General features: G+C 43.4%; 1 protein-coding gene across 6 annotated transcripts in view; it reads right to left on the minus strand.

Annotated features, from left to right (window-relative positions):
* FRMD4B (FERM domain containing 4B) overlaps positions 1–27,167 on the minus strand; it is a 323,466-nt gene that overhangs the window by 44,652 nt on the left and 251,647 nt on the right. For all 6 annotated transcript variants that reach the window (XM_059161477.1, XM_059161479.1, XM_059161475.1 and 3 more), the window contains 2 exons: positions 23,421–23,477; positions 22,585–22,607 (listed from right to left, as the gene is read on the minus strand). In XM_059161477.1, coding sequence (XP_059017460.1) covers positions 22,585–22,607; positions 23,421–23,477 — 80 coding nt within the window. The remainder of the gene's footprint in view (positions 1–22,584; positions 22,608–23,420; positions 23,478–27,167) is intronic.

Consider the following 27,167-nt stretch of genomic DNA (forward strand, 5'->3'; position numbering starts at 1 on the left):
TTCCTATAATACAAACAATAGAGCCCCAACAACAAAGAATTATCCTGTCCAAAATGTTACCAATGTTGAGTTTGACAGAGAGAGAAAGAGAGATCACAACTAGGCAGAGAGGTAGGCAGAGAGAGAGAGAGGAGGAAGCAGACTCCCCCGCCCCGAGCAGAGAGCCCAACTTGGGACTTGATCCCAGGACCTTGAGACCATGACCTGAGCTGAAAGCAGAGGCTCAACCCACTGAGCCACCCAGGCATCCCGCAATGTTGAGTTTGAAAAACCCGACTTGAATTATTACAAAGTTTTTTCTAATCAAACCCTAAAACTTCTAATTGTATTTTTTAGACCTAACGAAATTCTCATGTCACTCTTAGACTATAGATATCCCAATACAAATACCCCTTAGGTACAAATGCCTATCAAAAGCCAAGCGAGAGAGGCATTAGGCATTCGACTATGTAAGCTAGCTAGCTAAAAACAGGCAAGTCAGGGGGCGCCTGGGTGGCTCAGTCATAAAGCATCTGCCTTTGGCTCAGGTCATGATCCCACAGTCCTGGGAATGAGCCCCCTGCTCAACAGGAAGCCTGATTCTCCCTCTCCCACTCCCTCTGCTTGTGTCTCGCTGTGTCTCTCTCTGTCAAATAAATAAAATCTCAAAACAAAAACAAAAACAAAAATAGGCAAGTCAGAGTCAGTATTAGAAACAAGAACACTAAGCACCCGGGTGGCTCGGTGGGTTAAGCATTTGCCTTCAGCTTGGGTCATGATCTCATGGTCCTGAGACAGAGTCCCATGTCAGGCTCCCCACTCAGTGGGGAGTCTGCTTCTCCCTGTCTCTACCACCACCCCTCCTTAGGAGTGTACTCTCTCTCACTCTCAAGTGAGTAAGTAAAATCTTAAAAAAAGAAAAGAAAAGAAACAGAAACACAGTTAAGAATGGTGGGGACTATGAAGAAAAGAAAACGTTGCCCATTTGCAGTATTACTCAGGATATAGACTGGACTTGACCATATGTGACAGAGATCAACATTTTGATTGGTGAAATAGCCAGAGCCCCAAACTCTTCTCTTGTTGCTATCCTTCACCTGGTCCAAGATAGCCTATCACTGTGTCTCCATGTTGACATTTCAGCCATTAGGTCGGGAAACAACAAAGAGGGAGGACAAACCCATTATTTAGGCGCAGAATATGAAATCTGCTCACTTTCCCTAAGTCGATGGGCCAGAACAATCATAGAGCTATGCTTAATGCAAAGGACACTGCAATATAGAGTCTTTATTTGGGACAGCCACATGCCCAGCTGCAATCTCTAATGATATGGAAGAGAGAGAGACTGGATATGGGGGAAAACATAATCTGACTCCAATGTGGATAGGGAACCACCACTTAGATCCACGTAATTTCTGCCATGTGGGAATGTAGAACCACTACTGCCTAATGATTACATTTCCCCCCAACAATTAAGGCAAAAATCTCAAGTTTTATTTAAGATATCTAATTTTAAAATACTGTCTCCACTGAGAAGCAAACAAACAAAAAAAAATCCAAAAAACAAAAATAAAAACTAAAACACTGTGCAGGCTATATATAAAACATACCGTGGGCCATCATTATCACTCTGCAATTTGTGACATAACCTATTAGTATAGAATGGACAGGGAGATGACTTCTCAGCTCCTCAGTTTGGTTTCCAGTTTTAAAAAATTTATTAACAGTGCAAATTGTCAGTAGTGCAAAAACAAAAGAGTTATATAAGTGATTTTGACAAATGTGGAATCTGGACCATATTCCAAATGATTATATTCTCAGGAAAGGACAAAGCCTTATTTATTTTTTGTATTAGAAAATGTTCCTACCGTACCTTCACATTTAGTCATTTGTGCTTTTGCAGAAACATCCTTTCCCTGTGAATATATAACATCACTTTTCTGTAAGAACCCATTTAATAGCCCATTTCTAACAAGCCACCACATATATTGAGATAATGGAGCCGCGGACAGTAGCTATCAACATTAAGAAAGAGTCCCAGAAGGACTCAAAGATGGCTGAGACAGGCAGCCTAACAGAAAAATAAACAGTGCACAGAAGTAGAAATCCTATGACCAATAGACAGAATCAAGTGTTCAGTTTCGTAAGCACTCAGGGAAACGCAAATTAAGCCCTCGATGAATCACTACTACATACAAGACCGCCAAACTTCAAACTCTGATAATACCTAGTCTACATGAAGGTGTAGGGCAGTAGAAACTTCCACCCGTTGCTAATGGGAATGTTAATCAGCACGATCATTTTGGAAATTTGCATATCCTACACACAGAGATTCCTTTCTTAGGTATATCCCCAGAAACTTAGGCAAAAGAATAAACTTTATAGCAGCACTGTTCACAAAAAGACAAATCAGGTTGGGAGGGGGAGAGCTTAATGGCTGATGGCATTAAGGAGGGCAGTTGTTATGATGAGCATGGGTGTTGTACGTAAGTGATGAATCACTAAATTCTCCTCCTAAAACCAGTATTACACTATATGTTAACCACTAGAATTTAAATAAAAGCATGAAACAACCAACCAAAACCCAAGAAAAACAATAAGGAAACACCTCAAATATCTCAACAGGAATGGTAGAATTGTAGTGTATTCAAGCAAAAGAATACCATATAGCAAAGAAAATACACCACAGCTTCACTAGTGATGACACCACAGCTTCACTAGTGATGAAGTTCGCAAACAGTAAGCAAAGAAGCAAGACCCCAAATAATACACACTTCACAATCCCATGCTCTAAAATAAGCAAATGGGGCTCCTAGCTGGCTCAGTCCATTTAGTGGCAGCCTTTGGCTGGGATCATGATCTTGAAGTCCTGGGACTGAGTCCCATGTCAAAGGAGCCTCATGGGACATGAGCTCCGTGCTTAGACTACCCCCAGCTCGTACTCTCTCTCAAACAAACAAATAAAATCTTAAAAAAAAAAAAATAAAATGAGCAAAATGAAACTAGAGATTCATATTCAGGTGATAAAAGTAGAAAGCAAAAGAAGAAAATATGTACAACAGAGTCAGAGTACTTCTGGGGAAAGAGGATATTACTGAAGGGGGGAGGGGCACGGTACACAACGGGGGTAGGGTAGGGGGGGGTTCCTGGCAACATTCCTCCTTGGGTGTGGTTATGTAGCTGTGCACGCTCCGATTTGTTCTTTAAACCAAACATACATGTTTTATGCACTCTTCTGCATGATACAACCCACACCAGAAACTGCATCCAATGCGGTTAGCGCAGCCCATTCACTGCCCTTTGGAGGGGGAGAGAGAGCTGCGGCGCTTCCTAAGGCAAGAGGTGGTAACTGACGAACCAAAAAGTCAACCTATCAGGGTGTTAGAAACACTGGCGTGTTCTTCTAAGGTTAATCCCGATCATTTCCAGAGTTTGGGACCAAGAGGGATTTCATGTCTGAGCGGACTGGCAGCAGCTGAGTGCTGATTGGTTCGCCCTCCAAAGAACCCAACCCCGGGGAATGGGGAATGTGCCGGGGAGTGGGAGGCCAGGCGGGTTGACTGAGCTTCTGCAGAGACGGGCCCCTCCCCGGACAGCGCAGGGCAGGAGGCTTGGTTTGTATGAATCAGGATCAACCTCAGAATCCAGAGGGAGGGCCCCCAAAGCAGCTGGGAAGGTGAGCAACCCTGGCTGGAGATGTCTCTGCCTTTCCCCGGCACTAAATGCACTCACCCTGACTGGGCGTTCTTGACCTTAATGGCAATGGAAGTGTTATTTGAAAGATGCACTTGACCAGAATTGCCAAGATGGATTGATTTTCCCAGGTCCTGGCTAGAGAGAAAACCCATAAATCTCCAAGACTGGTTACTTCTCAGTAACTAAACAGGGAATTCCTTGTCTTCATCGTCTCAGCAGGAATTCGTTGTCACACTGAAGAACGTGCTCAGGCAGCGTATGATCTAGGCAGAACGCCTCCATTAGGTATTCCAGAGTCCTACACTGACGGCCTTCTAGAAGGAGGCAGCCCATGACCCATCATTTCCCTGCTGCAACTATGCTTCAGGGGATGATTCCCTTTGGCATTCTCAAGCCCCCTTTCTTGGGCTGTTGTGTTTCTTCGCTGACCTCAAAAGCCCTGGAGGAATGTGCCAGCCTCACCCCTTCTTGAGAAAGCCACATGGTTGGCAAAAACGAGGCTACTCTGTGTGTGCAGGAGCACTTGTGTGGGAACAGCCACCCCCGGCAAACGTGTGCACCTGTTTGCGGCTAACTAGGAACATGCTTACAGGGACGACCAGCCACCTGCCATTCCGACACTGGAGCGCAGGCAATTAGCAAACGGTGGCTACCAGTGCTTCCCAGAGCGGACTGGTCGCTGAGCTGCCTTGAAGACGGAAGCTGCGTCTGCCTGGTGTGGGGGCATCCCTAGGTTTCTAGGCCACTTTGAAAAAAAGGAAAAAAAAAAAAAAGCCAAACCCCCAAACTTCCCTTTTCCTTTTGAGGCTACAGTTTTTCTTACCTGAACCCAAAGCAAAGGTGCCTAAAAAGCGCATGTTGAATATAATGACCCAGTGGAAATGTCTGTAGCAACTTTACTACACAAAGAAATAAACTAAGCTATTTAAAAAGTAACTTAAGACCGAGTCTTTTTACCCATATAAAACTCAAAACCCAAGGGCACCTGCGTGGCTAAGTGGGTTAAGCCTCTGCCTTGGGCTCAGCTCGTGATCTCAGGGTCCTGGGATCTTGCCCCACATCGGGGGCTCCGCTCAGCGGGGAGCCTGCTCCCCCCCCCTGCCTCTTTGCTTACTTGTGATGTCTCTGTCAAATAAATAAATAAAATCTTAAAAAAAAACCCTCAAAATTCATTTCATAAAAATGTATGTGCAGGGGCATCTGGCTGCTTTAGTTGGCAGAGCACGTGACTCTTGATCTTGCGGCCATGAGTTCGAGCCCTATACCGGGCATAGAAATTACTTTAACAATGAATTAAACAAACAACAAATAAATAAATAAATAAATACTTAAGGGTACATACAATATATTGCTCAAAAATGTATATGCAAATGTAAAAATGCTAGCATTAATGCCTGTTTGAACACTCAAGATAAAGTCTACCATAGCCTCAGTATCATCAGAAATTAAGTAAAGGGGAGAGAAAAGAAATGAAGTAAGAGGATATGAAAAGGGACATCTGGGGACTTGGGAAAGTTGTCACAGACGGGAGCTCTATCTAATGCTGGGCTCCATGCAAACTAAAGATGTGCAGTCATTAGGAACTGCGCTAATTAGAAACATTTGCCGGTCTCCTGGCATTGCCCTGAGGAGACCCTGGTGATAAGCCCCTTTTTAATCTAAGCTTGCTAGAGACCCGTGCACTTCACCGAAGGAGTGGGACATGGTGATGATCATACCAGCTACAGAAAGTGCATTTCATGTCTGTTAAATGGTGTGGTGGGTGCCAAGTCACCCCTAAAACGTGCAAACTGGATCCAGTGTTTAAGGATGACGGTTTGCTTAACCATGTCAGTATTGAAAGGATCCTGGTTACTGTGTATAAACACGGATTTCTTTGACCAAGCTATGGAACTGATTAACACTCAGTGATTAGCAGTTTAAGGTATGTTACCAGTTTACTTAGAGTGGTTTTTCACTGGCCAGGCTGCTTTCAAATCACCTTGTCTGAATTTTTAACAAATCACATTTCTCTCAATTCTCTGGGAACTTGGCTTTCCACGACAAGTCTAGTTTATTAGCTCCTTGAGACTTAATAACTAGGAGTTGTAACAGTAAATTTCTTTCTACTAATTCCTAGGTAAGGGGATATTCAAGGTGACCAGTGTAGAGTTATCACATCACAGTCCCCTGACCAGCAGAATCAGTTTTATCTCAGAACCTGTTAAAAATGCAAATTCCTGGGGCCTACCCCAGACCTACTGCATCAGAAGGACTCAAAGGGGGACCCAGCAATCTGTCTCACAAATGACTTGAGAAGTGCTTCCACAGAATAATAGGATATACACATCATAAAACACAAGGAGATTTTTTAAAAAGCTATAGTAATCAACCATTTAAAATAGAAAAGAAGGTCCCGGAGGCTGAGGACGGGCTGAGTTTCAGGAGACTCGAGGGGTCTGACCCAGCAGTGATGCCAAGTGAGCACATCATTGAGTCCCCAAAAAGAATTGCTTTGAATTTCTCACCCTCACTGGGCATTATTAGGGGGCCGAGTTTGAGAGAAAGCCTCTCTCTATATGTATTATGCTATTATAACCAGCTCCTTCATTTCTGTGAAAACTGAAATTTTAGAGCAATTAATTTAAACTCCCACAGTAAGAAAGTAGCAGATGGGACTCCAAGCCTGTGCTTGACCCACTTTGCCTAATTCCTCCAGATTCTGACAAGAGGGGGAAGGGGTTGCTAGGGAAGAAAGGGGGGGACTCATCAGCTTAACTTGGGGCTCCAGAATTTATAAATATGTTGGCCACTGACTGGTTCTAGGCCAGGGAGGACAGGTAGCTTTTAAAAATTAGACTAATCCGGATGAGCCAAAAACTGAATTAAACCGCATAAGAGATCTGAACACAGATAACAATACTGAATGTGTTACCACTCAGTGCTTCTTGAACCAAACCAAAACAACTACAGCCCACAGCTATCCCCTAATAGCAAAGACATCGAACTTTATTAAAAAGGTTTTTTTTTTAAAGAACTACAAAATCAGACCCCAGCCATTTTCAGCAGAAGTTTAAAACAGGGCATCCAAACCCACCTGGATCCTCACTTCAGGTGAGAAGCCCGACATCCCCCCAAGGCTCCTTAAACCACACACAGTATCTCTCATGCCCCATTTTTAAAATGCTGACTCAATATTTCATAGTAAGCTCTCCACTCCTGATGAGTTATCTCTGTTGCAGGAGCCCAAGTCCTGGGAGGAGTGGGAGGAAGTAGGACACATGCTGTCACTTTCATTGTCAATTGTATGCAAAGGCGGAACGCTGGGGCTCCCATTCACTCAGTGTCCAATGCCACTACTGATAATGGCGAATAATTAGTCCGGAAAAAGTGCTTACAGAGCCAAGGTAATTTCCTAGTAGCTAAAATGAAGTACCCCCCCCCCCCCCTTGCCTTCCACTCCTCCAGACTGCAGAAACAGCAGCTAGCCGGTTGGGAGAGCTGAATTCCTTTGGTCCAAACCCTCAGTCCTGGGAGGGGAAAGCCGCCTGCCACCGAGCTTTGAAGACTTACCAAAGCAAAGGGGTTCTGCTCTGAGGTGACTTTAGGTCTACAACAGCAGCAGCTGGTTGGCTCCTTCCCGGGACTCCAGGTCGGAGTCACAGAAGGGGAGAGGAGGAGCCGGAGGGAATTGGAAGGGGAGGGAATTGGAAGGCGGGAGTGGAAGCAGGGAGGGGCCGGCAAAGCCAGACCTCCAGCACTCCCCTCCCAAGTCACAAGGTCTTTCCATTCTTAGAGTTTCCTCTCCGCCCCATTTAAACATTTCTCAATCACACCTCCAGCCAAATCCCTGGAAGGATTACGTAAACCGTCCTCCAAGCCTCTGGGGGAAGCTCCAGAGCCCCCACTGCCTTCAGGAAAGGGGTGCCTCCCCTCCCTATATCTTGAGAGAATGAAGCTCTTTCACTGGGGTTCAAGGTGTGAACATGCATTTCCAGGCTGTCTGTGATCTCCAGCTCCCTCAGACCCCTCAGCTCCTTAGCAGGACAATGAAAGAAACTGGCTTTAACGGGGGCTGTCCTGGGTGTGTGCTGCGTGGCAGACTCGTGCTGGGCATTTTGCTTACAGGAACTCTTTCAATCCTCAGAGTGAACCTAGACTAGGCACTATTTCCAATTTACAGATGAGGGGACTGAGGTTTAGAAGAGTCACCTAGCTAGCCCCTTGTCTGCCAGAGCTTGTCCATGGGCAGCTGGGACCTGAATGTGGGTTACTGCAAAGCTTCCACTTAGAAACTAATCAACAGACCAACCAACCAGCTGGCTCTAGACCTGGGGTGTGTAGTAATAAGGTTTGCACGGAGAACTGAAGTCAGTCCCAAGTTTCTGGGTTGGTAGGATTTTTGTGGCCTTAGGTAAACTAACTTGTGAACCTCAACTTCCTCATTATAAAATAGGGCTAGTGACCTACCTGTCTTACAAGGTTCTTGGGAAGACGGCAATAGGATACCGTGAAGACACCTGCCTACGTTCAATAAATGTGTTCTTTCCTTTCTGACAGCAGCATGTGAAACCAAAGAGCTTTCCAAACCCTTGATGCCCCTACTCTCAGACCAAGCTACAGATGGGTGATGGTGATCAAGAATTCCCAGGGGCACCTGGGTGGCTCAGTGGGTTAAGCCTCTGCCTTCAGCTCAAGTCATGATCCTGGGGTCCTGGATCAAGCCCCACATCGGGCTCTCTGCTCAGCAGGGAGCCTGCCTCTCCCCCACCCTCTCCCTGCCTCTCTGCCTACTTGTGATCCCGGTCTGTCAAATAAATAAATAAAGTTTTAAAAAGAAGAAGTAGAATTCCCAGTGGGTGGTCTAGGTTAGAGGGGCCAGATTAAATACTTAGGACACACTTACAGTGGGGGAAAAAAAAAAGATTATTCATTGTTGAATCATTATATTGTGCACCTAAAACTAATATAACACTATATGTTAAGTACAGAATTTAAAAAGTATTTATTTTCTACCTGAAATTCAAATTTAAGCAGGCATCCTGTATTTTTATTTGCTAAAGGTGCCTGCCAACCCTCAAGGCTGGTATTAAACGACTCAGGGAAAGAACTCTGAAAACAGCCCGCCAAGTCCCAAGTTGCAAGCAGTTTTAGGATTGGTTCAACAGAATCCACTGTAACTCGTTCAAGTTCAGCCTTGAATCTTGTTCTACCACCATGACCAGTCCATGGAATCTGTGTCAGGCCTTCCTTATCTCAGCACTGTACCAAAGAAGCAAGGAATCTGCTTGTGTTCTTGGTGGGAAATACAGTGTCCTCTCAGCTTGAATTCTTTTGCCATTGTTTTCTTCGTCTGGGGCCTAACCTGTAACTCTGGACAAATTACTCTGTCCATCTGCATGCCTGATAATGATCAACTGTCACCCTATTTTTTTTTAAGTCTAAAGAATTTCTAATAATAATGAAAATGTGATGAGAGGTTTTTCTCAACATTAGCCAGCTTGCTGAGGATTCTAATCGTGTCGACTTGCAAACTTCAGCTCTTGCAGAGGAAGGAAAATTCCTAAGAATGACAGGCTGAGAAGCAGATTAACATGAAATTCCATAAACATAGTGAAATAAAAAATATTTTATGAATCCATAGGGACAGAAAGTAGAATGGTGGTTGCTGGGGCGGGGGTAAGGGAGAGAACCGCTAATGGGCATAGCATTTCAGTTTTGCAAAATGAAGAGTTCTGGAGATCGGTTGTGTAACAATGAGAATCTACTGACCATTTCTGAATCACACACTTAAAAAATGGTTAAGATGATCAATTTTATGTTATGTATATTCTACTGTAATTTTTAAAAAAAGGATCTGTCATACAACCCCTGAGTTAGAAATAAAGGGTACATGGAAGAAGAAGAATATAGATCTTATCTTCCTATAAAAGAATGTGAAGTCAAAGAAATCTGTTCCTCTCCTGGGACACTGCCTACAAGACAAGTGAAAATTATGTATGGTCAACTTGAAGGCCCAAAGCTTTCTCCCTTCTTCCTGCCTGTATGACTCGTTGTGTCCTTCCTGATCACACATGCCTGGGTGGCTCAGTGGGTTAAAGCCTCTGCCTTCTGCTCAGGGCTCTCAGGTCATGATCCCAGGGTCCTGGGATCAAGCCCCACACTCTGCTCAGCAGGGAGCCTGCTTCCTCCTCTTTCTCTGCCTGCTTTCTGCCTGCTTGTGATCTCCCTCTCTCAAATAAATAAATAAATAAATAAAATCTTTAAAAATAAATGAAGTTCTATTTAAAAAAAAAAACAACAACTATATTGACCACAACAGCCATTTGAACACAGATAATAAGACTGAACATGTGTTCCGTTGTGCACTCAGTGCTTCTTCAACCACACCAAAGGGCTCTGAAATGTGTATCAGAAGGAATGCAGAGATCATCCCTTAAAATGCCATCTCTTAGCTTAGGTAGACCCTGAATGGCTTGTACTCTGGGGAGAGAAGTTCATGTCACACCACTTTCTATTCCTACTGAACACCAAATACGCAGATGTCTTAGCCAGCCACCATCTGAAAAGCCCACTCGAGGCTGAGTTTCATTTTTGTACCAAGCATCAGCGATGGCACGGTGGCCCCGTTCACTTCTGGCACAAGACTGGTCCTCACTGTGAGGTTGGTCGCTGTCTAGGGTCTATTCAGGTGGAACTTGGGGCCTTTTATTTTTGCTTACTTGCATCAAGTCTTTAAGGTGTGAAAAGCAAAGTGTTCTGAAATGCAAAATACTTAGAAACCAAGAAACGCAGAGGCCAGGATTCCTAGCCTGATTCCACCCTTGCTCTTAACAGGTGGAACCAGGCCTGCCTTTTCTGTAAAATGGTTATGAAGCCCCTTTTCTCATTTTAAAGTCCAAACAAGACAATGCTGGCATTTTGAAAAAAATTAAAAACAAACGAAGTCCAAACACGATAAGAGTCTGAGAATGAGCCCCGTGAACAGCTAAGAACTATGAAAAGAAACAAAAGCATTTGTTTCTCTTCAAACACAGGCAATACTTTCTTTTCTGAAAGCTGGAGCAAAACAGCTTTTACAGTTCGAAATACTAACAATGTATGAGGCACTCAACTGAGCATGTAAACACAATGCCCCCGAGAATCCTCTTCCACAAATAGGATTACCACCCCCACTTTACAGGTGGGAAAACCGAGCAGTAAAGAGGTGAGACTTGTAGAAGCCCACACAGCCCCTCAGGATGTTGCCGGCCTGGGAACCCAGCATGACGCCAGGGCCTGAGCTCTGCAGAGGACGTGACGTTGTGGTCGCCAGAAACAGGCCTTGCAGCCATCTGGCCTGTGGGTCCAGGAGCTCCCCAGGGTCTGACTGCATATCATTATCAGCCCTGTCCAGCAGATACCATTAAACATCCTTTGGCTTCACTTTTGAGGAGTCATCCAAAGGAAGGGCAAAGCGGAAATTTGGAGAAGGAGGTTTCAGATCCAAATTCTGTTTGTGGAAGATAAGGGACCTTGGTGGCCAGTATCGGTCCCCACATCTGTAGAATGAGCATCCCCGTTTAAGGACAAAGTGACAGAAAGAACGTAAGGGGGCCGGGCACCTGGCAGATAATGGTAAAAGTGGCGGGCACAATGGTGGAGAGCATGAGCTCTGCCGTCAGAAGGCCTGGGTTCAAATCCCAGCTCCACATCTTACCAGCTGTGTGATTTAGGCAAGTCACTTCACTTCTCTGGGCCTTAGTTTCCTCAGCTATAAAATGAGAATAATCATACCTAGCTCTTGGAATTGATACAAGGAATAAGGTCATGAATATCTGGGAAGCTTTCAGAAATGAGTGCTCCAGGTGCCAGGCACTAGTCTAACCCCTTTAGGGCATTATTTTTGTACACTTTCACTGAGCCCTATGAGGTAGCAGTTATGTTACTCTTCGTCCCTCAGATCTGGGGGATCATGCAAAATGGAATCACAAAGGTCTAAGATGTTCTGAGATATATACAGAAAAGCTGGCTTGTGGAGTTCCGTGTGGTTTCGGTCTTCTCAGTGGAGCACCTACTTAGACACCTACGAGAGAACTCCTTCTTTTAAGAATCCATTCAACATCCAGGCCTTCTGCATGCCTTACAATTTTCAACAGTCAGAACCAGCCACAAAATTTGCAAGGCCCAGTGACAAATGAAAATGTGGAGTCCCTTATCAAAAGCTCAGAACAATTTCAAAATGGTGACCAAAAAGCACCAACCAAGCGTGGGGCCCTCCCGTGTGACTGCACCGGTCACACACCCACAAAGTCCGCCCTGCCCACAGCTCTTTCCCTGGTAGGTTTCCATTGTCTTAACTGCTTCCTTTCTGCCTGCCCAGCCTCAGGCACCTGAGCCCAACACTGAATGAGCCTGTTGACACACAGGTTTTGGGTGCCAGCAGGTCCTGGCCAGGCCCTCCCACATGCTGTGGGGAGTCATGGGCCCCCTGCTCCCCTGTCATGGGTGGCAGGGAAAAGCTTTAAGCCTTGGTTTGGGAAGTTTCCGTTAGGCAGAGTGGGTACTATTCCAAACAAGTCGTACCTTACCTTCATTTTGAATAAGGATGCAGGGCGGAAGATGTGTTAAGTCACTGTGTTAAACTTGGAGTTTGTTTTTAAAAATACAAAATAACCTCTAAAAAGAAAATTCTGACAAAAACATGGTGTTTTTGGTGTTGATAAACAAAAACACAGTGACATGTGAAGAAAGAAAACTGTAAACATTTCTCCGCCCACCATCCTGAGACAGTTGTAAGTCATGACAACCATAATAATAGCTTAATTTTTTTCTGCCCCTATCTTAAACTAGGCAGCACGCCAAGTGCTGTAAGACTGTACTGCATATTGGAAAGTTGCAAAGAGAGATCTTAAATGTCTTCATCGCAAGAGAGAAAAAGTTCCTAACTACCTACAGTGATGGGGGTTAACTAGACTTATTGTGGTGATCACTGTTCAGTATATACAATTAACTTATCATTACGTTGACGGCTGCATCGGAAACTAATTTTACATGTCAATCATATCTCAGAAAAAGGTTTCAAAAGAACTGTAATTATCCCTATTCAGATAAGAGCCTGGGCTTTAGAGAGGTTCAGTAACTTCGCTAAGGTTGTTCACCCTTGAGAAGTAGAATCTGCAACTAAACTCAGCTCAGTTGAACTTCAGAACCCACTGGCTTATGGTCTCTTTGTTGGAAAGATATGTGGGCGAACAGAAAGAAAATATCAGAACCTCCAATGATATTTATCTGTATCCATTTCTTTGAGTCTCATTCCTTTCCATTTTTTAAAAAAGATGTTTATTTATTTAACACAGAGAGAGACAGTAAGTAGGCAGAGAGGCAGGCAGAGAGGGGCGGGGGAAGCAGTCTCCAGGCTGAGCAGAGAGCCCGATGCGGGGCTTGATCCCAGGACTCTGGGATCATGATCTGAGCTGAAGGCAGAGGCTTAACCCTCTGAGCCACCCAGGTGTCCCATCCTTCCCACGTTATTCTTTTGTAAATATTTTATTCATTTTTTTAAAAGATTTTATTCATTTATTTACTTGAGAGAGAGAGTGCAAGTATGCACTTGCATGTGTGAGTGGGGGGAGGGGCAGAGGGAGGGAGAGACTCTCAAGCAGATTCTGTCCTGAGCCCGGAGCGAGACTCGGGGCTCGATCCCATGACCCTGAGATGGTGACTGAGCCGAAATCAAGTCAGATGCTGAACCAACTGAGCCACCCAGGCGCCCTGTAAATATTTTTTTCTGAACAGGATGCTGTATGGTTCTATGTGTGCATAACTATTACAAATAAATAAACAAAAAATATATACGTCTATATATATGTTAGAAATCAATGTGCTGTATGAACAAAAATTTCAAAAGACAATGCACTGTGCTATAACTTATCAGTTTTATGCACATTTCGTGTTTGAATATACTGATACACATTTTTTTAAAAATGGAGAATATAGGGTGACTCAGTGGGTTAAAGCCTCTGCCTTTGGCTCGAGTCATGGTCTCGGGGTCCTGGGATCGAGCCCCACATTGGGATCTCTGCTCAGCGGGGAGCCTGCTTCCCCCTTTCTCTCTCTGCCTGCCTCTCTGCCTACTTGTGATTTCTGTCAAATAAATAAATAAAATCTTTTTAAAAAATGGAGAATATATATACTTTTGCTTTTTCCAATTTATTGTAATCATTTTTCCCTGTCAATAAAAATTCATCTGCAGCACTATTTTCAATACAAATATTAGACTCTAAACATTGATCTCGACAGGTAAGATCTTATGATTTAGAACAAGAATCTGAGGTTTGTCTTACATTACAGTGCCCTCATCCCACCTTATCCCAATGAATGTGGAATAAAATTAAGCATCTAGAAGCCAGGGAATCTTTTTAGAAAATGCATCTCTCTTCCCAGAATAATTGAAACCAGGGACTCAAAGAGATATCGCATACCCATATTCATAGCAGCATTGTTCATAAGAACCAAAAAGTATAAGTAACCTAAGTATCCATCCACGGATAAGCAGATATACCAAATGTAATCTATACATACACAGGAATATTATTCTACCTTGAAATAAAAGAAATTTTGATGCATGGTACAACATAGATGAACCCCAAGGACATTATGCTACATAAAATACGCCAGTCACAAAAAAGACAAATATCGCGTGATTTCACTTACATGAGGTGCCCAGAATAGACAAATTCACAAAGACTGAAAGCGAAGTGGTGGTTGCCAGAGGCTGGGGGAGGGGTGGAGACATGAGAGTGTTTAAGGGGTACGGAGTTGCAGCTTTGCAAGATGAGAAGTTTTGTTGGTGGATGGTGGTGACGGTTGCACAATGTGAATGTGTTGACCGCCACGCAATGGCACGCTTAATCACTGCTAAGATGGTAAGAAAAAAAAAAAAGAGGCAATGAAAACCGTATCTCACTACAATAGATAGGACTTAGTGGAAAGTGCAAGCTGACTCCCACGGACTCTGACATCTCCACTCCGTACCAGACACCCTGAAAGGGTTCAGGTTAGGGGTGATGCTAATGTAACCTTAAAACAAACCTTTTAAAGAAAAGGGACCTTAGGGATGCCTGGGTGGCTCAGTTGGTTAAGCGGCTGCCTTCGGCTCAGGTCATGATCCCAGCGTCCTGGGATCGAGTCCCGCATTGGGCTCCTTGCTCAGTGGGGAGCCTGCTTCTCCCTCTGCCTCTGCCTGCCATTCTGTCTGCCTATGCTCGCTCTCTCCCCCTCTCTCTCTGATAAATAAATAAATAAATCTTAAAAAAAAGAAAAAGAAAAGGGACCTTAGACTCAGATGTCTTAAAACAGGCTGAAGGTCACGCCACCAGGAGACTGTCTCAAACTCCTGCCTGCCTGTCTGAATCCAGAGTCCATGCTTTCCCCTGGCGTCTCCAACAAAGGAGACTGGAAACACAGTCTGCCTCTGTCATAGGCCTTGCTGGGTCTAGCGCCTTGCACACTCTAGGTATTTAATCTGTGCAAAGGAGCAGGGTTGAACAATGAGAAAAAGGCCAGGCATCCAAGGGCACTGATGATCCAGAGTTCACTTCCTGCTTTCTCACTCTTCAACTATCTCCTCAAGTGACTAATATTAGACTCAGGGCCACTGCACTGATAACACCACTTACTGGGGTAGTGTCCACTGCCTGCTGTCCCTCACTGCCTTCCAGCAGGGACAGCAGGGATCCACACAGGCCTGCCTACTCAGGTGCAAGTTACAGGGATGAATCTGAGATGGGTGGGGCGCCCAGACTGCAGGTCTGGTCTTGTCTACCTGACCTGTCATGGAATATGTCACTCCTTAGTTCATCAGCTATAAAATCAGGGTTCAAATGCATGATACCAGCCAGCTCGAACACTCTGTTTAGAACAGATGAAAAAGTGCCCATCGTATGGGATGGATGATTTTTTTCCAAATTTAGAGCTCTTCAGAGTTCAGAGCTTGATGAATGTTCACCCTGCCTACAAGGTAATGGAATTAAAATCCAGGGGAGTAATGAATCTGACAGAAAGTACAAAGAACAGATTTCTCCAAACTGCTTATCTCTTATTTGTTTTTTAAAAAGATTTTGTTTATTTATTTGATAGAGAGAGAGAGAGTGTGTGTGTGTGCCCAAGTAAGGGGAGCAGCAGGCAGAGGAAGAGGGAGAAGCAGGTTTCTTACTGAGCAGGGAGCCCAAAGTGGGGCTCAATCCTAGGACTCTGAGATCATGACCTGAGCTGAAGGCAGATGCTTAACTGACTGAGCCACCCAGGCACCACTTTTTTTTTTTTTTTTTTGAAGATTTTATTTATTTAACAATGAGAGAAGGAACACAAGCAGGGGAGTGGGAGAGGGAGAAGCAGACTTCCCACCAAGCAGGGAGCCCAACATGGGGCTTGATCCCAGGACCCTGAGATCATGACCTGAGCTGAAGGCAGAGGCTTAATGTCTGAGCCACGCAAACACCCCCAAACTGCCTATCTTTTAAAGGCATTTTATTTTATTTTCAAAGATTTTATTTACTTATTTGACACAGAGAGAGATCACAAGTAGGCAGAGAGACTGGCAGAGAGAGAGGAGGAAGCAGGCTCCCTGCTGAGCAGAAAGCCTGATGATATGGGGCTCCATCCCAGGACCCTGAGACCATAACCTGAGCAGAAGGCAGAGGCTTAACCCACTGAGCCGCCCAGGCACCCCTTAAAGCATTTTAATACTGAGTTTTCAGCAAATGAATAAACCAACACTTTACAAAGTGAATTCCAGAGGACACTGTCAGGCAAGAGGCTCACACCGCAGGGGAAAACCAGCACAGGAAATACTGTTGACATGTCTTCTAGGAGATTCGCTATGTACAAGAGCAGATCCGAAACTTAACAAAGAAAACCTGAATTTTGTTTAACTCTTAACCAGGTATTTCCCCACACTCCATTGTCCATGGTTCCCCCTGTGTTGTTAGCTTGTTTGTTTATTCAACATAACTCTTGATATTTGACCACGTCATTGGGAAGCGTTAAGCCATAATAGGGTAATTTCAATATAATGCCACACAAAGTTTCTTTTTTTTTAAATTAATTTATTTTTTAAAATTTATTTGACAGAGATCACAAGTAGGCAGAGGCAGGCAGAGAGAGAGAGGAAGCAGGCTCCCCGCCAAGCAGAGAGCCCGATGCGGGGCTCGATCCCAGGACCATTATGAGGCCGAAAGCAGAGGCTTTAACCCACTGAGCCGAAAGCAGAGGCTTTAACCGCTTTAACCCACTGAGCCACCCAGGCGCCCTGCCACACAAAGTTTCTTAAGCTCGCTTGTAGTGCAGGGACATTATACCAAGTTCATAGGGTGAAGATGATTAATGAGTTAATGTCTGTAAAACATGTAAAATCACCTAACACTTAGATGTATTTACATCATTAAATGTATTTACATCATGAAAAATAAATATTGATGCACTGAACTGATATGCTAAAGAATTTGTTTCTATCTTTAGGTCAAACCTTAAGATAATCATTTCACAGGGAGAAAGAAAAGCCACTTCTCAAGCTTTTTTTCACAAAAGCCTTTGGCTGATACATTAAAGCCCTTGCTTGAAATGGGACAGAAAGGTTTAACTTCTGTCCAGTCAGTCTTCTTTATTCTGCTGGCAAGGATTTGTGTTGGAATACCAATCAGGAGACTCACAGCGGTAAAGAGCATGAGGCTTGGAGTCCTAATTCTGCCACTCTCTAGTCTTGCGACTTAGACAGTACACCACTTGCTCACACTGCAACTCAGTTTCTCTGTCTGTAAAATGGGGATACTAACAGCTCCTATCATCACAGGGTTGATGTGAAGGTGGTGCATTTTAGGAACCATGAAACAATGCCATGTACTATTTACTGAGACCCAGAAACAGGGTTCCAGAGATGTTAGTTAGCCAGAGTTAAGCAGCAAGCATCTTGGGCCTGGATTTGAACCCAAGTTAAATTCTAAATTCTAAAATCTGGATTTAGGGACACCTGGGTGGCTCAGTGGGTTAAACCTCTGCCTTCGGCTCAGGTCATGATCTCAGGGTCCTGGGATCGAGCCCCACATCGGGCTCCCTGCTCATCGGGGAGCCTGCTTCCTCCTCTCTCTCTGCCAGTCTCTCTGCCTACTTGTGATTTCTCTCTGTCAAATAAATAAATAAAATCTTAAAAAAAAAATCTGGATTTAACCCTGTTAAATTCTAAAAGCGCCTGTCGTCACTACTGCCTCCCCGTTGGTGTAAGGACCCTGCATTGCACCAAGCCCATGGGAGCTGCTATTTTTATTAATGTAACTGATTTTACAGGCTCTGGAAATGGAAGGACATTTTAGAGTTTCAAGTGCTCTAGAGAGGGAGGAACGAGGCGGGAAAGTTCTTTAAAGTCTTTGCCCCCCCCCCCCCCCCCTTCATTAACAACTCTAAGGCAGCCACACCAGGTCCTTTCCCATGGGAAATAAGCTGCATTTTGTAGCACAGCTGTAAGTTGTGAATTATTCCTTCCCATTCGAAGCTGGGTGACAGTATATGCTCATTCTGACCCGGCACTGAATTGTAAATTGTCGTCACTCACTTTTTTGTATAAGCAGAAGTGTCCTAATCACATGGTTATTTGGTAACTTTCAGGATCTTAAGAAAAATGAAAAAGAGAAAAAAAAAAAAAAACCCAACCCAGCCTTGCTTTTACAAACTCATTTGGAGCTAGCTCAGTGATAAAGCCTTCCCTCCGTGCTGTGTCAGCTTTCAGGAATTCTCTGCGTTGTCTGTGTTGTGTAACCCAAGCAGCTTGTTATCTTTGCAGCTTAAAGGCTAACTTGGAAGTTCAGACTGTCAACTATTTAAAGAGAATGAAAGTCCTCACTCTACTATTTTAATTAACTTCTAGAGAGCAAGGTTTCCTACTGGTTATGATAATGTTCACTTAAAATACTCTTAAGGAAACAGGGCAGGAAGCTAAGTAAGGAGAGAGGGGACTGCTGTTTTTCGAGGCATTCCAGGAAGAAGAGTTTGAGCAAAGCCATGAAGGGAAAATACTACTAAGTTCCTGGAGAACCGAGAAGAGAGGCACAAACAGATATTAAGGAGTATAAATAGCAGAGTATGGGAAATAAAAATACATAATACAGATTACGTAGAGCCTTGATGCCAGGTTAGGGTTTTGGAGACGGTGGGTCTCCTGGAACAAAACCCATCACATTTAATGGCTTGGGAAGATAACTGGGGTTCTGTTGTGAGGGATGGCACCAGAAAAGACCTGGAAGCTCACTGACTGTGTGGCATTGTTTCTTTGGGCCTGATTTTCCATCTGTTAATTTTTCAATGGCAGAGATAACATTTGTGGTGGGGACTGCATGGAATCATGCGTGGACTTTAAAAATAATGTCGTTGAAAGCACTCCCACAAACTATACACACATAGCGCTTAGTGGGAGTGTGTAGAGGGGAATGAGGGCTGAGAAAGCAAGTCTGCTAAAGAGAAGGAAAGGGGCACCTGGGTGGCTCAGAGGGTTGCGCCTCTGCCTTCAGCTCACGTCATAGTCTCAGGGTTTCATGATCTCATGTTGTCAAGGTCCTAGGATTAAGCCCCACATCGGGCTCTCTGCTCAGCGGGGAGTCTGTTTCCCCCTCTCTCTGCCTGCCTCTCTGCCTGCTTGTGATCTCTCTCTGTCAAACAAACAAACAAATAAATAAATAAATAAAATCTTAAAAAAAAAAAAAAAAGAAAACAAAGAAGGAAAGAAAGGAGCTCACTGAGAGAGGAGATGGGTGAAAGAGAGAAGGGGAAACCTCGGAGATAATCCAAGAGAAAAAGGTGATGTCGTACAGGGAGAGTCAGGGAAGCTCTGGGGGCTGGGGTGCTGCTGGCTTCAGCTTTCGAAATGCTACATTTGAGAAACAGGGAGATATTTCCAAGGAGTGGGTGGACCAGAGCAGCCTTAGGAACTAGGTCTTAATCATTGTTTTAATTGAGAAAGCCGGGTTGCCCTGGTCTTAGAAGGTATTCGGGGACACTTTTTGAGAGTCAACCTCAGAGAGTCAACTCAATGAAGTTTTAAAAGCCGAGGGCTGCAGCCACCAGCGTGTAAGCCAACAAAAAAGTGGGATTCAGAACAGCCACGGAGGTAATCCTAGATAGAAAGCCAAGTTCCCTGGAAGGAAATGCCCTTGCCTAGGTTTCTCGGCTTCCTCGGTACCTCTACTGAGGCTGACACATTTTAGGCATTTGGTGGGTGTTCCTGGATGAAGCTATGAACTTCGTAGAATTTTCATGTAGTGGGATCAAGAATATGGAAACTTCACTTCAGCACTTTGCATTTTGCCTCTTTAAGGAACTTTCCTCTGCTTAATTCCACATCAACCAAATCCCAAGTACATCAAGATGTTCATTACAGCATTATTTATGTATCAGCAAAAACTGGAAAACAACTCATATTTGAAACGTCAGGCAGGTGGTAAGTCATTCCACGAATACGATGAAATAATAAAGTGGGGACTGTAGCAACTGTTCAAAGCACTTTGCAAATATTAAATCATTGAATGTTCATAGCAATGCTATGGGATGTTTACTATTAAGGTAAATTCCATTCTACAGATGAAGAAGTTGAGGGCTTGGGCAGTTTAAATAACCTGCTCAAGATTATACAGGTAATAAGTAGCAGAACTGGGATCTGAGCAAGGCTGTCTGGTTCTAGTATCTTTGCTCTAACCCATACACAACGTTGCCTCATAGTATTTTATTTTTCTTAAATTAGTTCTGTAACAGAAGTCTGGAGGAAACATATATTCTCCCTGTTCATAAGAGGAGGTGATCACATCCCAGGGAGGGGGGGTGGATGGTAGCCAGGAATCAAAGTTCTGCGTCATTATAAACCCAATGACAAGAGCTCACAGCTCCTTCTTGCTTGCTAGCAAAACAAATGGTAACCTACAAAGTCATTCCACATCATTCTTCTCCTGAAAACCACCCTATTGAGTTGCTATTTTCATGAATCCCAATTCACAGACCAGGAGGCTGAGGCCCAGAAAGGACACATGGCTCACTTAGAGGTCACATTGCTAGTTTCTTCCTGGCCAGGCTTAAGTTCCTTCTACTACTCAGTGAGGTTTGGACAATTGCAAAAAGTGTGCTCCAACTAATCAGCCTAGTCATCACTCAGGAAACCACCAAGCTCAAGGCAAAGTTAAAAAGGAGTATTGGTTTGGGCTTGGCCAGACTAGCTCAACAACCCTGAAGTCTTAGGGCTAAAAAGTCTGGACTACCCGAGGACTTTCTCTTCAGAGCCTTCAGTCATAAGCAAGAGATCTACCCTAAAGAAGTTCTGGGATATCAACCTTTCTCTTCTGTTTTTTTCCCTTAACACACTACTCAGCTTCTTCAGACCCACCTTCATCCCAACAGTCTCTTCAGAGGTTGCCAAGAGACAGGACAGGGTGATGATACCGAGGAGGGCAATGATGATACTAGAATAATTGATAGTATTAGCTGTAGTGTATGGAGAGCTTGCTGTGTACCAGAAACTGCCTTGGGCAATGTTTACATACATTTGATCTTCCACTCTATGCCCATTAATCTAAGGGGTAGGAGCCATTTTCCTGATGAGGCTATGAGGCTTAGAGAGTGTCCATCACATGGCTGGCGGGGAGGAAATGCGGAAGGAAGGGTTAGCAGTTCACAGACTGCAGAGAGTGAGCTTTTGGCCCCCAAACCCTCATTTATAAATCAACTTCAGACTCATCCCCCAACATGATGACATTCCTCGCATATCTGATCTTCCTAGGAAATAGGGCTTCTCCAAGAAAGCCAAGAGCAGAGAACACAGCAGCTGGATGTCAAGGATCTAGAAACTCATTTAGCCTCCTTTTATCCCAATATTTTCTTTTACTTAAAAAAAATTGGTGTTTATAGATTTTTGATTCCTTCAAAGCGTACTTCCTAACTTAAACACAAAATTTAAAAAATAACACAGCATAAAACAAAGCTAATGGATGTGGTGAGCGGATCGTGGTGTTCTGGGGGCTCCTCAGTCATTCTGCCAAACTGAACGGGCAGGTGAGAGGATGTGGACTTTCCGAGGTGAAGGAGTGCGCCCTGACTGGATGTTTGCAGGCACGGAAGGCATTATTCGGTGATCGGTCTGTTAAGAAGCGTCCTGTTCAAAACCTTCGCTGGGAACGCGTCCTAGGTCATCTGTAAATCATCTACGGGCGAAGTTTACCAGGAGTGGAACATTAACATGGTGGAGGTGAGGCTTTCAATGGGTCACTGGCCTGTGGGCTGATTCTAATTGGAGGCCTTGCCTTCACCTTTTAACCATTTCCATTTCTCCGACTCCAACTACTGCATTAAAAGGGCAGCAAGGAGCAGGTAGAGCATGAATTCAAACATAACCACTCTGATGAGGCGGGCCAGTTAGGCAGTTAGAACCAGTAAGTGTCCCAGTGGCAACAATACCACGGTTAGGTCAAGTGTCTGAAGGGGGAGGCCCCTCCAGGGCAGCTGCAGAAAGAAATCCCCTATTAATCCCTTGACTAAGCAGCTGATCGTTTATCTTTTTGTGCATATGTTATAACTCTTCCAACACAGGATTATTTATAAATTTTTAAAAGTCAGCACGGCTACCAAAGCTCTTTAGGGATTTCTCCGTCTCGCTAACCGATAACAGAAAAATAGAACTTTGGAAGGGCTTCTGTTTACAATTCACTGTCACTCTGGCTTGAAAAGTTCTAAGAAAGCTTCCTTGCTGGATTCATTCACAAAAAGAATGGGTCCCTATTTGAAGAGGGAAGAGATCTCAGTCTCCCGCCTTGAGATCTACTTTCTTTTGAGTTTGCATCCATTGTTATTTAAAGTAATGGCATTCAGCTAGGGTTCTGCAAGGGTTATTTTGCATAGTAATATCACAAAAGGAACCATTACCTGGCATAATCCCCTTTGGCTTCCTGAAATAAAAAAAAAAAAACAAAGATAGATGATCAATATGTATTTATGTTAATGAAGCAAATGAATTTCACTTGCGGTCACGTTTCCCTCTTAAAGTGACTGAGTTTTTTTTTTTTTGACGAGTGTCCACGAGGAACTTTCTCTAGGGCCACAGAGAAGAATGTGGCATTGGTGAGAGGATGCATTAGTAGCCATTAAATACTTCTTATTCTTCACAGAAGAGACAAATATATCCGAAAAAGCACAGATGATTATGTCTTCTGTTAGGGATCTAAGATCACGTGATAAATGCTTGTCTATTCAAGCAGCACACTTTTTAGTCTGGACACAGACCTATTAAACTGGACATAGGTGAATCAACGCACACTACTTGTTTTCTCTTCTTAAACAAGCACAGGAACACGCTTTGTTTCTCAGCTACTAGTGTCTTTAAGCATTAAGGGGCTCTCACACTCGACCTCAAGAAGATGTATACAAAAGTTACCTCATTTAAATGAAAATTACAGCTGTTGTAACAATCTCGGCTTCCCAAATTCAACTATTCCAGAGCTCCTTTTCAGAAGTAGAGTCTAAATTCTTTTCCCCAGAGTAGTCCAAATTTCATCTTGCTTTGCAACATAAAATATCACACTATAGCTCATGCAGATTAGGCAAAAACCGAAAACGGCGACTCACGTTTGTCACGGGCAAACAACCAGCTGGCTTAAAAATCTATCAGCCACTGGCCCCATGCGAAAGTTTCAGAGTTGTGGGCAGTTCACAAAACAACAAACAGAAAGGCGCAGACGAGAGGCAGCCGGCCGGATTCTTACCTGTAACACAAGCGCGGCTAACTTGAAGATGGTTTCACTGTCCGCTTCGATTTGCCCCTGTCGGGGGAAAAGAAAAGCATCACTGAACACAGGCTGCCCTAGGTTGTAGCAAACGGCTGTGGAGTTGGGGAAGCTGTCACAGCTTGGCACCTCCAGTTTACAATCAAACGCAGAGCATACCATTATAGGGGAAAGGGAGGGGGGCGTGGAGGGGCGCATCCAGGGTTCAGGGGAAGCCGTAGCGTGTGTGTGTGTGTGTGTGTGTGTGTGTGTGTACGCACATTTTAATTAGCTGTGGGGAATTTTGTTTAGAGAGCAGTATTCTAGAAAAGCGCAAATGACTTCGAGGCTGAAAACTCAGACATCCTCTCAATGCATAAGTTTCATCCCTACAGGTTCATTTTTAAGCTCCGAAGATTTTCTTAGATGGTTTGTTCTGTGTTTTCCTGAGATTTTTTTTTCCTGTGTCACCACTTTTTTTTTTTTTTGGTATACAAACAGTGCAACTATAATTAAAAATTTAAATTCATTTCTGCATCAGTGACACATTGTTGAATTAATATTTATACATTTAGAGGTAAAATGTAAAGAATTAAGAATCAGCTACATCACATACTTAGAGAAGACCAAAATTCTGTTCCATTTTGCTGAAGTTTGATGAACTCTATCATTTTACCCATTATTTTATTTTTTTCATCCTTTAAGATCCCTCCTACCCCAAAGAGAGGAATTCTGGGCTTTGGAAAACAGGGATGCTTTCTCAGTACACTCGTAGCGACGCATAAGTGTGCATGGAGGGAATACTGCCGCAATAATATTCACATATGCCTTCATTTATTTTGTTAAATATGATCATATACCATTACCACATCATATAATATATTACCACAATGAATGGTAGAGAGGGATTTTATCTTTAAAAAATCGTAAAGATACTTTTGTGTAAGCATTAACACACACTAGAACAATTCCATACAACCTTGCTTAAGTGTTGTATAATTAGTACTTAAAAGTACAGAGTCTTTGAGATTATGGAACTCATGAGCCTTGAAATTGCCCTGAATTCTTTATTTCTCCCTTCTACCTGTTGAATTCGGGCTGAGGAATTTTTATAGTTATACCAAAGGCATCAACGATGAGTAGTTTAAAGTAAAGGCGAACTAGGTAGGTTCCCAGAAGCAGCTGGCTCATTGGGGATTTCTGAGAAGATTATGCTTTTCTCTCACGTTTCCCAGTGATTTGATGGGGGTTCTCAAAATGCAAAACAAACTAGTAACAATAATTCTTCTAAAAGCCATAAAGTAAAATAAACAAACCAAAAACCCAGGGCTTTACAATGCCAGCTGTGATAATTATCTATGTTTCCCTTATATCACAAAATGAAAACAAATGAATTTTATCCTGTGACATCTAAGTTTCCCTTCTGAAACCTGAGGCAACGATCTGCTCCAAAGTTTTTTTTTTTTTTGCTTTAAAAACTGACAGGCCCAGAGCCTTGGAATTCAAAGCTTGCTTCTAATCTCTAGAAACAGATTATAAAATCAAAGAGAAGACAGGTTGATTCTACAAATCAATTGCCCTCTGTCTTTGAGGCAAGAGACAGTGGTTTTCTAATCTGGTGAAAGATGTTGAAGCATTTAATCCAACAGGTGAGATGGGTATTGATCAAGACAAATTTTTACAAAGGTTCAATTCCTTAGGCTCAAAGGAAACAAAAACAAAAACAAAAACACAACCAAAAACAAAATTCAGGAAGAGGGAGGGGGTAACAGGGAGAGGAACACTTTGAGTTTGAAATTGCACCCAAACTTTAAAACTCCAGTTGGTCTTAAAATCTTACAAAAGAGAAAAAAAAAAAAATGGGTTGTTTCGATATTAGAAGAATGAAAGCTACAAAAAAATGCATCGAAAATGACTGCCAGCTCTTCTGACCCCCCATGACCCTCTCTGCCTCATCAGAATGTTAGGTGAGTGATCCAGACAATATCTGAGACACCAACTTTTCAATTTAGTAAATGGAAGTTCGGCAGATGAAAAGGCCTCAGACAGAAACTCTTTAAGAATGCTGCCAAATAATTCTCTACCTTAGAAGGGTCATTAAATATTAAAAATGCTGAAACAAGGAGCTGAAGCATGAAAAGTACCAGGCTCAGACAGCTCCAGAAGAGGGGGAGGCAAATATGCAACTCACCTGTGGGTTTGTTTGTTTTTCACCTGTGCAAGTTGCCCCAAAGCAATTCTGGTGGAGGAGGGCGAGGGTGGGCTGGAGGGGTGGGGCCTCCTGGACTCTGGTTCCAGGGAAACAGGAGAATCCATGGTTTGGACAAGCCTTACATTCTTTTATATACCTCAGCCCCTACCTCACCTTCCTCCTAACCACTGTTCTGGAAACCCAAGGCAACATATTTTGAATTCTAATACCCATTGCCAAGGTTACCTGAGTTGTGCCGGGAGCTCACCAAACAATGGATCAAGCAAAAATAATACTATTTGCCTGGTTCTCAGCAATTTTGTATGGTGAAATTCAATGAAGACATACACAGAACTCTGGAATTTCATGCCTGAGATGCAAACGTTCTTTAGAAACTGCTGTCTGTCCTAGGATGGAAGATTTCTTTTACTTATAACCATGGCAACAGGGGTAACTTTATAGGGACTGGGCAAGCTAATACTTGAGAGAGGGATCTCCTGAGAGAGAGGTAATGGTATCCTCTGTCGGTTTCCATGACTGTCAGGGATAAACAAAGAGGAGCAGAGAAGAGAATCAGGTGATGTGGCTGAATGCACAAGGGTGATAGGAAACAGCACCAAGTCTTGGTGCTCTACCGTCATGGCTAATTTAGCTGCTTTACGAATCCAGTTCCTAGGTCACTAGGTTCAGGCTCTGTGTCGGACATCTTTTTTTTTGTGCTTGGCTTGTTAGCTCCGTGGACCAAAACATCTTGATAATGAGGGAAACGCTAGGTTTTGATTCACAAGTAGCAGAGAATAAAAGACAGTTTTACAATCTGAAAGGGAATTTAGTGAAAATACGACCTATTATTTTATAGATGATGGCACTGAGCATCGGGGACATGATGTGTGCTCCCCAACCCCAGAGCCTCGACCGTGACTCTGGGCTTCTTGCCCAGTGCTCTTTCCATTCCGCCATTTCCTGACTCCAGTGTCAACCTCTCACCAGGAATCTTCCAAAGGCATGCTTTTGATAAAAACTGGAATCAGATAAGACCGAAAAATGACTCCAAATGCCACCTTTTCTGTTGATGGGATGGTAAGTTATAATCAAACACAAACACTTAGAATGGAAAAATTATTTCTGAAGACCCAACTCCTTTTTCTGGATTGATGTAGTACTTCTTGGAAACTTATTCTGAACAACAATAGACACGAATCACTTGCTCACAAATACTTAGGATGTGGAACTACTTGACAAAGGGCTAGGGGAAGTCAGCTTGTTTGCAAGTGTATCACTAATTATCTAGCTATTCTAGGGTTAAGTCTATTAAAAAAGGTAGCTTCTAGAACGTCAACAAATAAATGTGTAAGAAATGAGAGGAAAAGAAAATTAGCATGTATAGTCATTGTAGTACTAATTATGCAGGCAATCGTTTTCAATAAATAAAAACTATTGCATAAAAGTTTGGTGAGAAAACAGGACAGGTTATCTATATAATCACGAAATATCTCTCTATGGGGAAATTTAATGATAAGGGGGAAAATGCTAACTTCTTAATTGAAAAACCTCAC

The sequence above is a fragment of the Mustela lutreola genome, chromosome 2 (assembly GCF_030435805.1).
Source record: "Mustela lutreola isolate mMusLut2 chromosome 2, mMusLut2.pri, whole genome shotgun sequence".
NCBI lineage: Eukaryota > Metazoa > Chordata > Mammalia > Carnivora > Mustelidae > Mustela > Mustela lutreola.